The 11,374-nt window shown below is 47.9% G+C and overlaps 1 protein-coding gene across 1 annotated transcript; it reads left to right on the top strand.

Annotated features, from left to right (window-relative positions):
* Nucleotides 1–1,597: 1,597 nt before the first annotated feature.
* BEGAIN (brain enriched guanylate kinase associated) lies at nt 1,598–10,852 on the top strand. Its single transcript, XM_036748877.1, has 4 exons — nt 1,598–1,684; nt 2,420–2,527; nt 5,738–5,821; nt 9,391–10,852. The coding sequence occupies exons 1-4, from the start codon at nt 1,598–1,600 to the stop codon at nt 10,774–10,776; spliced, it is 1,665 nt and encodes a 554-aa protein (XP_036604772.1). The 3' UTR covers nt 10,777–10,852.
* The last annotated feature ends 522 nt before the right edge of the window (nt 10,853–11,374 follow it).

Here is an 11,374-nt window from a genome sequence, read left to right as displayed (position 1 = left end):
AGGCAAGAGATCTTGGAACTCAACTGGCAACTTAAAATTTTGTAAAAATGAATGCTAAAAATTATCTTTACATATAATTAGGGAAAAAATAAAATACTCTTTTTTAAAAAGGCAAGAGACCTAGAAAAGAAAAATGAATTCAGGCAGCGAACAGCTGGCTAAGAAGGTGATGCCTGAGAATAAGATTTGGATTTCTGGACCACAGATTAAAAATATAGGAATAGATGACAGATGCTCAAGAATGAAATCGTTTCAATGGTGATAGAAAATAAGGATTGTCTGAAGACTCCATAGAGGCTGTAGGAGTGCCAGAACAGTGAGAACTATAGTGTCTTAGCAAAAATAACTTTTTTTTGAAGGAATAAATTCATGTTTCCAGCAGCAGGTGGAATTCCTTGCAAAACTCCTACAAAATAGCCATACTCCTTGGAGAAGGACGAAAGTCTGTTTGGTTTCCATGGAGTTCCCCACTTTCTGAGTAAAGCCAGTGCATTATTCATACAGTGCAAGGCCAGTGAGAAGAGATTTATTTTCTCAGCAAGCTCCACAGCATGTTTACCTTGCCAGTGAATCTAAACCATAGAATGGTTATGACCGAGGCTTGAGGAGACTGGGGGAGACTGAGGCAGAGAGGGACTAGCTTGAGTGACCCTGAGGGCACTCCCAATTCTCCTCTTGGAAATGAGAGAAGGAATCATTGAGCACTCTGTGCTCCAGTATTAATTTATGGGCTTCTCTGAGACCTTAGCATCATAGGCGTTTTTTGGTGTGCGGTGAATGCAATAAAAGCCACCCCATACTTGGTATCCATATTGAACACTGAATACATATACCGGAATGGAGATCCCATTTGGGGAGACCTTGGTTGTGAGCCTTTGTTTGTAAGTTGTAAGCTTTGTTTGAGAGATTTATTAGAGTTTTGTTCACTCTGGGCTATGGGCAGAGACAGAGAAAGGGAAACTGGCCTCATGTGAGCCCAGGTTCTATAAAGGGCTTTGAACCATGTACAGTATGAACAATTAGACATTAGTCCGGAGCTACAAGGAATGCCTAAAACCACATCAGATTGAAGTTTCAGACAGAGATCTTGTCTTTGATAAGCAGGAGGTTGGGCTTTAAAAATACACTAAAGTCTGAGGGTTCTGCCATCTTGCTGGTCATTCTGTGTTCTGTGAGCTTCGTTTCTGGGAAGACTGGATTTTAATGGTTGTGGTGAGGGACGTCCTTTGGGAGAAGAAATGTCTATTCCAATGATGACTCTGAGAACTAACAGACTCTTTACAAATGGAAGGAGAAAAGCCAATCTGCTAAGGGTTCTTATCGAGTCTAGTGCCAAAGTCTTTGCCTTTCCAAATGAGGCATACCTTAAGCCTTTGAACTTTTAGCTAAAGGAAAGATGGCAGAGCCCACTGTTTCTATTACGGGGAAGATGGAGTATTTCAGCTGTGGAGTCCAGCTGAAGCGAGAATCTGGAAATCATTTCCCCGGTGAAAACATGCTTGGCGGCATCCAGCAGTGACTACAGACCAATAGAACACTGTCAAGCAGGGGCCTCAGGAGACCAGCAGAAAACAATGCCCAGAAGAGACCAGACTCCATGCCCACACCCAGCAGAGACCACATCCTGGCAGAGACCACTGGGGCACAGACCCAGTGGAAGCAGAACAAGGACACTGGCCCTATCGTACTGAAATCTCCACCCATGCGCATTGGCCACATGTATTCTCTATCTGTGCACCCTGGCTGCATGTTTCCTAGGTGTGTGTTCCTCCATGTGTGTGCCCTTCACATGTCTATTTGTCCCATTTGTGCCTTTGAGGAAGATTATACCCCAGGGTCACGGAGAAAATGTTCTGGTGTGACTTTTCTTATTGTAATAGCACATTAAATTACCTCTACTAAAACAGATGAGCAACTGTTCTTAAACTTATAATCTTATAGTTTCCTAGGGATAGTTGGGGGGGGGGGCTCACCTAAACAGTGAGTGTTAAATCCAGATGACCTTGATTGAGCTGGCCTTCTCTCCATTGGGTCAATTGCTTTTCACAAGTTACATGTATACCTGCGAGATTTCATCTTTTACCCCTAATCAGTTCTGGCTTGGCCATAACTTTGTGAAACCTGATTATTTCATCTAACAATATTTTATCCACCCCTCCCAGTTTTGTGTACTTGGCAAATTTGTTTATCTGTGTCTAGACCTTTCTGCATTTCAGCTAGGGACTGAGCCAGGTGACCTCCCAAGGTTCCCTCAACCTCTTGGAAAGCAAGTTCTTGGGATTTTTCCCCCCTAAGCAATGAGGCTCTGGGCACAGATAGCACTTTTCTCCCATGGTTCTCCCCAGGCAGGAGGGAGCTCTCAGCAACAACCCCTCTCCTGAAGCAACCCCACTGACCATTGCTCCCTTTCTGTGCCCAGGGTCAACACTACGAAGAGGAGAAAAGGGCCCTGAGCCATGAGATTGTAGCCCTCAACAACCACCTCCTAGAAGCCAAGGTGACAATAGATAAGTTGTCAGAGGACAATGTAAGTATTGATTTGGGAACCCTTCGCCAGGTACCCACAATAGCTATGGACAAATCCATTCATTGTACTTACTTCTCCCACACACAGACACTTTTATGGTTGATTATCTAAGTCTGCAATCCTTGCAAGGTGAGGAAATTAAGGGGAGGGAACTCAAGATTTTGACTGTGGGAGGAACATTAAGGAAATTCTCCTTTGGTAAAGTTCTGTGGCCACTAATGGGGCATGAAAGGGTTGACTATCACAGGAGGGTTCCAAGAGTACATCTAGAATATGGCAGAAAATGTTCTCATTACAGCTATTCTAGTTTCGAGATAGGTTGTCCTGGACCAGACCCCAAAGTGAGGGAAAGGAAAAAAAGTTTCAAGTTCAGGGGAAGGAATATTTATTGAGATAGAATGGTTTTCCTAATTGCAAAGTGATTGCCCCATCTCAGCCTTCCACGCCTCAAAATGACTGTCACTGTTGTAAATCAGAGCTGGCCTCACCCGTGGGTAAAATGGACAGTTAACTGTCTACAGAGTGATTTCAGTGATACCAACAATGTCCTGCTAGCCAAGAAAATCTCCCCCTCCCTGCTAGCAGGTGCCCAGAGAGCTGCCAGTAAGGTTTCATCCTTCTAACTGAAGACGTGGACCCTTGTGACAGGGAAGCTCCATGCTGTATTCGTAGGATGTGAAGGAAGTTCATGGAATGTTGGAGCTGGAAGAGACTTTAGAGTTCATCTAGTTGTAGTTTTGCAGAAAGGAATCAGAGGCCCAAGGGGGTAAACATGACATTGAACCTAGGTCCTCTGGATCCGGACTCAATGCTCTTTTCACCACATCACAGTATCTTCAGAGAACCTGTTGTAATCTCTTTTCAGGTTTGATATTCAAGTGCACATGAAAGATCTAAGGGCAGATTTGGATTGAAGTGGGGGTGGAGATAATAGTGGGCAAAGAGGTCACAGCTACATGGTGGGGGGAAGCGAAAAGGAGAAAGGGACGTGGGATGGGTGAAGTGACCTCAAGACAGCAGTGTGGCTGCTTGGCACTGTTGCTAAGGGATGGATGCCCTTAATGTCCAAGGGTCAAATCTGGCATGCCAAGTCTAGTGCCCTCTGGGAATGAGCTTTGGATGGAGTTCATTTCCGTAGCAACTATGCGGGGGGCTGAGCCATCACCAGGGGTGGCTCTCCATCCAAGCCCATCAAACAGCCAAAGTTTGAAGGTAACAGCCAAAACTATGTGCACATGCAACAGAGATTTTTAAAATCTATCTGTAAATTTAATAGTTGGTGTTCCTACTGTTTGCATCTGTTTTCCCAGCACCCAGAAGGCTGAGAGTATAACATATAGATTCACCAGCTTAGATCTGGGTGACGCTAAAGTCAGTTTTTCCCCTATTCATTTCCTCCCAGTATTCTCATCTGTCACTTTTTATAATAATAATAATAGAAATAAAATAACAGCTCACATATTTCTATAGAACTTCTGGTGTAGAGAATGGTTTACTCACAACAGATCTGTCAGGCACAGGTCTAGCAAGCTGTCTAAGTGTTATTTCATATATTTTAGAGACTCAGAGAGGTGCTGACTTACCCAAAACTATTTACGGTAAGTAAGTATCATTGTCAGGACTTGAATCCATGGCCTAATGAATCTTAGTCCAAATTCAATATCCTTTCCCCTGCACCACTAACTCCTAGGACGTGACTTCCTTGGCACAGTACGAGGTGTAAATAGGGAGTGACCCTTCACTTAGCCCAATGATGACACTCCTAAGCCCAACGGACAGCAGGAGAGGTCACCTCTCAGAGAAACACAAGCACATCTGGCTCTTTTCCCTTCCCATGTTGCTTCTGCTGAGTATATTCCTCATGTCATTTTTAGAAAGAACCCAGAATAATCTGGAAACACCCACATTCTCTATCCCACCTCCCCCCAGAACCAAGGGGAGGAAGCACCTCATTCTTAGGAATCTGCTAGCTGGGCTTGTGTAGCACAGGGGTGTTAGAGAGAAGAATTTTGCTCAGAAATTAGACTGGAGAGAGAACCTCTGAGGTTACCTCCAAACCGGAGATTTTGTGAGATCTGTCTGAGATTTGTCTGAGATCTGAAAGTCTGGGAAGAGGAAATGATGCTTCTGTGGCCCACGGCAGGGCCTTTGAAAGCAGAGGTTTAGACCTCCGTTATCTGGACTTGAGTAGAGGAGGGACAGACCCTGCCAGCCTGAGCTAGAAGGTCATGGGCACCCAGGGAGAGATGCATGCTCCTTTGGGTGCTACAGAGGGAGTTACGGTGGGGTGCCCCAACCCCAGGGAGACCAGAAAGGCACCTACCTCAGCCTACAAGAGATCCCAGGAGATGTACCTAACTGCCCCTTGGTCAGCTCACTGAAATGGCCTGATTCCCCCATCTCCTTTATTCCCCCACATACTTCTTTGTCTTCCTCCTGCTGTTTCTGCTAGGCTCCCCTATGTCTGATATACTGTCATTGCAATGCAGTGGCTCTCCTGGGTCTCTTGGTCTTTGCCTTCTTTGACTATCCTTTGGGAGCCAGGGAGACATAGTGGGAAAATGTGCTGGACTTGGCATCAGAGGACCTGGGTTCAAATCCCAGTTTTCCTCCTCACTCTGTATAACCTTGGGCACTTCCCCTCCCTTGGCTTCAGCTTCCTCATCTATAAAATGGAACTGGACCAGATGACCTCTGAGATCCCTTGTAGTTCTAAATCATATGAGATAACAATTCCTCTTGAATCCTTTGTAGAACATTTAAGTTCAGAGTTCAAAGGAATTTTACAACATAAAATGTTCAGAGTTCATAAAAATTCAAGGGGACTTTAGAACATAAAATGTTAAAGCTCAAGTGAGACTTAGACATTAGTAAGCACATCTCCTTCACTGGACAAAATTAATAAAGACAAGGGAGGGAAAGGACTTGCCTAAGGTCTCACATATTTAGTAGAAAATAAAAGTTGTCTTTTTTTCTGTGTTAAAATCTTCCAATTATTAATCATGTTGCTTTCTTTAAAAAATATTTTTTTTTGGTATTACAAAGAATTCCCCTGTGCTCTGGGGAAGCCAGTTTCCAGCACTGAGCCTGAGAGCAGAGGAATTACACCCCGGGCTGTTCCCACCCCAAGAGCCTCGCTCTCCTTGGTCACCATCAGCAGTGGGCCGTCCTGAGCCCCACGTGCCAATCAGCCTTCTCTTGTTTTTTTAGGAGCTCTATAGGAAGGACTGCAATCTAGCCGCTCAGCTGCTTCAGTGCAGCAAGACCTACGACAGGTCCCACACGGTGTCGGAGGTAATGTGACCAACCTTTGTGCCTTTGCCTGGGCTGTGGGCACTGTGTAGTACCTCCTGGGGCTCTGACCCCAGCCAGACCCGGCATCTGGTGGGGTGGGGGGTAGGAGAGGGGAGTTGAGATAGAGCAGACTGCCACGGAGGGGGCGTGGTAGGGGGCTAAGAGCCGAGAACCTGGCGGGGGGGAAGCTTTGAGGGTCCTGATTCTCCTTTTCCACAACTGACACTAATACCCTAAAGAAGGGGAAAACTGTCAAATCCTAGGTAAAATTCCAGGTCTCTTAAAAGACCTTTATTCACCCTATAAGGGGGCTGAGACCTCCCCTGAAATCAAGCTTCCTGCAAAATCCTTCTTCTACCTGGAAGTATTAAATTCTTAATCCAGTTGGTCCCAAATAACCTAGGCTAGGGCAGACAGACCCTGAAGTAGTAACCATTTGTTATTTTTATTATAGGTATTTCATTATTAGAATCATAATTAATGTCTTGGACAGATGTGTCACACTCACAGCAGGCTGCTGGGTGTGGCCAGAATCAGATTAAAATGTAACCGGGAAATGTTTAGCAAAATAAATAAAAGTCCAACATAGACAGTGTTCATTTGTAGTTTTCTAAGTCACTTCTAAGTAACCTGCGGAGACCATTTCTATTTGATTTTGGTACCATTGTTCTAGGAGGGGACAGGCTATCAGAAATAACCACAATCATTAAAGTCCTCCTCGGATGCCTCCATCTGTGCTGTAGAGGTGTTCCTGGGCCCCCGAAGACTAGAACTAGTGAGCTCTAGTGAGCTGTAGTAAGTCCTGCCAAGCCGAAAAGGCGTCCACTGTGGTTTTAGTGACACAGGATGTGTCTGTTGTCCAAGGATGGGGCCAGGAACCCATGTTTTCTGACTTCCAAGTCAGGGCTTTACCACTTTCTATAACAAGCTGTTGTCTGGGATTGATTGTTTTAGGTCTTGGGCCCTCTCTAGTTAAGGAAAATGACACCCAAGTAATTTGCCTTAGATTGAGCTGGGCCTAAAGAAGGGGCATTCTCTGGGGTAGCCTGGTACCTCCTCTGTAAGAAGGCCTGGGCCTTCCTCCCCTCACACTGATATTAAGTAAGTAAGTGTAAGTGTGGGGCCATCAGTAGCCTGACTCATGAAAATTTGGAAGTCTGACTAAAGTCAGATTGTCCTGTTCAATGGCCTGTCCCTCTCCACTTAACTCTTATTGCACTCACCTTCTAGGAACCTCTCCTGCCCATTCCTTACCTCATCCCACTCCCTCCCCTTCCCATCTCAGTCTTGTCATCTCATCTCGCTCCCACCAAGTCACTACATCTGTGCTGTCCCCCTCCCCTTCCATCCCTCCCCCTGTCATCTCCTCCTAACCCGTTAGTCCACTCAGTCCAACAGCAGCAGCTTGCTACTTCTGAAAAGTAGGGTAACCAAGGTTCTGAGGGTAACCAAGCAAGTCAACATTAACGAAGCATCTGCCATGTGCAGTCACTGTGCTAGGTGCTGGGGACACATGTATATAGACACATGTACATACATACATAGTGAGTGTGCGGATGTGCATGTGTGTATATATACACACATTTAATGTATATATGTGTATGCATGTATGTATATATAGACACATTAATACTGGGAGAATTTATTTTGTCCCCGTCTCCACTATCCAATCCTTGCTGACACAGATCACACCCCTCCCCCATGCCTTAGTAATGGTTTCATAGGCTGCTGTCATCACACCTTTTTAAATTCTTCATCATTAGAGGGACATCAGGACATAGCAGATGGAGAACCGGCCTCAAAGCCAGGAGGCCTTGGGTTCAGATCCTGCCGGCCCTGTGACTTTAAGCAAGTCTCTTAACCTCTCATTCACTAGGACACTCTCTTAAGACCACATGACTTTCAGAAAAGGTACTCACCTGCCCTGGTAAAGGGAATTCCTTCGCCTGGGAGTTCTCTGTACCAGTGATATCATCGGTCTCTTCTCTAGCCCTCACCGCCAGAAGAGTAATCAACATTTTTTTTTGACCAAGACAACTCTTAGCTGTCAGCTGTAAGATATTGGATAGGTTGCAATCTGTATCAGTGGAAGGAAGTCACAAATCCTTGACATATTAAAAAGCCACAGCTCACGCTTCTCTCACCACTTTCAGCTTTACAAAGTACTTTCTTCATAATAACCCTGTGGGACAGGGTGACACCCATTTTGCAGATTATGAGCCTGAGGCTCGTAGAAGACTTATCCAGGGTCCCCCAGCTAGTGCACAGCAGAGCCTGGATTCAAACCCTGACGTCACAGCCACCAGGCTCCTGTTCTTTCTGATAAAACAAGCTGTTGGGGCTATCTGGGAAGGAGCGCAGGCAGAGCACTGACAAATGGATCAAACAGTAGTGTGATGGCTGCACCGTGCCTACCCCAGTTCTCTCTCTCTCTCGCACACACACATACATGCACGCACACACATGTGCATCCATACACACATGCCTGCATACAACGCGCGCACGCACACACACACACACACACACACCCCTGGGGTGTTGCAGGCACAATTCTCTTGATTTTATCCTTGGAGGTGAGGCCGTCAGTCTCATTCCGCTTACCTTTCTTCCTCAATCTTTGTTGCATCTGTAGCCGCTGTGTCTAATACTGCTGCCGGCACAGCCTGCCCCGGGTGGTGGCGTCAGCAATATTACTCGCCTTATTTCAGGTGGAGGTGATTGGGGGAGGGGAACAAGAAGAGTAGGGCTGGGATGAGAGCTGGGCCTGAGAGTTGGGGGCTGAGGTGTGTCCAGGAAAGAGCCGGGGGCACTGAGCAGAGAGGACTCTTAAGGGGGAATCTTAAATCTTGGAAAGGCAAAAAAGCCTTCTCTGCCAAAGTCTTCTGATCTGGAAACCCACCAGATGACCCCGCTATATTGGGGCAGAGGAAGAGTAGGGAAGGTGAAGGAATGAATAAAACGTGCTTATTAAGCACCTATATGACACCCAGTGAGCGAGGTGCAGCAGACAAAGACGAGATTTTGTGCATTAATGAAGGCAGAGTTAGAAAGAGGCCTTGGAATCCCAGCAAATACGCCAGTGGTGGAAGGGGGCTTCGAGATGATCAATCCTGTCATTTTAAAGACAGCAAAACTAAGACCTGGAGAAGGAAAGAAACAAGGCCTCCTGGCGAGTCTGGGGCAGAGCCGGGTCCCCTGACCCCTGACATTTCTGTGGCTGCCTTACAGCCCTAACAGCATTCTGGTTTTTCGTTTTATTTTTTACTATTTCCACGCTGTTGGTGAAGGCTGGACTTCTCCGTTGGTAGTGGGATGAAAGGGAGGCGAAGGGGGAGAAAGGAACTTTTCCTTGAAATCTAGTTCTAGTTCTGGAGCACCCTAGAAATATCCAAAGGCTTTCTGTGGTAGACGGCACTCCCCAGTGATCCTCACCGTGCCCCCACACTGTTTTACGAGCGCTAACCGGCAATTTGTATCGCGGCCACATCGGCCTGGTTGAATGCAGAGACTGACTTTGACCCTTGTCTTTTCCCTCTCTCCCCTCCCTGCTCCACCTCCCTGTGTTCCAGCTGCCGTCTGACTTTCAGGAGCGGGTCAGCCTCCACATGGAGAAACATGGCTGCGGCCTGCCGGCCCCCCTCTGCCACCCGTCCTTTGCTGACACCATCCCCACGTGTGTCATTTCCCAGGTCCTGGACAAGCCTGAACCTAGCAGCCTGTCCTCTCACCTGTCCAATGCCTCCGCCAGGGACCTGGCCTTCCGGGAGGTAGCTGAGAAAGCCAGCCCTCGGACCCAGTTCAAGTCAGACATTTACTGTAGCGACACAGCCCTCTACTGCCCTGAGGAACGGCGGAGGGACCGCCGGCCGAGCATGGACATGCAGGTGAAGGATGTGGGCTTTCTTCGGTCCCAGCACTCCACTGACAGCACAGCCGAGGAAGACGGCTTCCACTCTAGCTTCTCCCATGAGGCCTTCCCTGAATACGTCGCCTCCCTGCCCACCTCCAGCTCTTATTCCAGCTTCAGTGTGACCTCGGAGGAAAAGGAGCATGCCCAGGCCAGCACGCTGACGGCTTCTCAACAGGCAATCTATCTGAACAGCCGGGATGAGATCTTCAACCGACAGGCGACCGCGGCCTATGAGCGGCCCTGCAGCCCGTGCTTTGCCACAGTCCAGGCCCCGCAGCATGTGGAGCTGGGCCCCGAGGGGCAGGCCACACCCCCCTTTGTCAGGACGCTGTCCCCATATGCTGGAGATCCCTTCCGCTTCCCTGCCACCCTGGAGGCCCAGCAGGCCCTGGTGGCCCAGAAGCTTCGCAGTGAAAGCCGCGGTGCCCACCGCTCAGACGAGGAGCTGCCAGGCCGGTGGCGGTCTCTGACCGTTGAGGACATCGGTGCCTACTCCTATCCTGAGGCTGGCCGCATCTCTCCCCACAGCTTCCCTGAGCAGTACTTCACTGGTAGCCCTGGCAAGAAGGCAGACAGCAGGGCCAGCCCCATCTACCCAACCTACAAAGCAGACAGTTTCTCAGAGGGAGATGACCTCTCCCAAAGCCAGCTGGTAGACTCCTGCTTCCTTCCTGAGGACAGCAACATGAATCTGAACATAAGCCCTGGCCGCCCACCGGACCAACTGCCTGCCTACGCACCCAGTGAGGCTGGTAGTGAGAGGCTCACAGTTCAGATGTGTGGGGATGGCAGGGTAAGCCCTGTCCCTGAGGGAAGTCCCAGACTGGGTGGCAGCTATGCCAATGTGAGCCCTGCAAGCTCAGCTGGCTCCCTGGAGCCAAGTTCCATGGAAGCATCCCCAGAAATCCACCTGTCTTCCAAGGAGCCAGGTCTCCACCCATCCATCCACAGCAAACAGCAACAGTTTCAACGGACTCCGAGTACCGGCCTGAGCCGGAAGGACAGTCTGACCAAAGCACAGTTCTACGGGACCCTTCTCAACTGAGCCTCCCCCAGAATGCAATAAGGATCACATATGGAATGCTTGGGCCACAAATCCCAGAGTCCAGAGAGAGAGAGAGAGAGAGAGAGTGAGAGAGAGAAAGAGTGAGAGAGAGAGAAAGAGTGAGAGAGAGAGAGAGAGAGAGAGAGAGAGAGAGAGAGAGAGAGAGAGAGAGAGAGAGAGAGAGAGAGAGAGAGAGAGAGAGAGAGAGAGAGAGAGAGAGAGTGAGAGAGAGAGAGAGAGAGAGAACATTTTCTCCTCTTCCCCACCCCTACCCATTTGCCCCTGGGGATAAAAAGTTTGCAGCACCAAGAGCATTTTTTTCACACAAACATCTTTTCCACCTATGAGATGAACCCCCTTTTATAGATCTAAACTATTTTTATAAAGAAAAGTGGTATTTATTAATACACATCCTCCAGCTCTCAGGACAGCGAGCTGTCTTTTCCCTTTGAGTGCATTTTCAAACAAAAATCTCCTTTATTTTTCTGCATGAGGGCCACTTGTGCCTACCTCTTGGAGGGAAAGGATGGAGCCACTGCAGTAGAGAAACACACACACACACACACACACACACACACAGTTAGAAATTTCCACAAAC

The sequence above is a fragment of the Trichosurus vulpecula genome, chromosome 3 (genome assembly GCF_011100635.1).
Source record: "Trichosurus vulpecula isolate mTriVul1 chromosome 3, mTriVul1.pri, whole genome shotgun sequence".
Classification (NCBI taxonomy): domain Eukaryota; kingdom Metazoa; phylum Chordata; class Mammalia; order Diprotodontia; family Phalangeridae; genus Trichosurus; species Trichosurus vulpecula.
The sequence above is the reverse complement of the archived record's forward strand: the minus strand, read 5'-3'. Positions and strand labels throughout refer to the sequence as shown.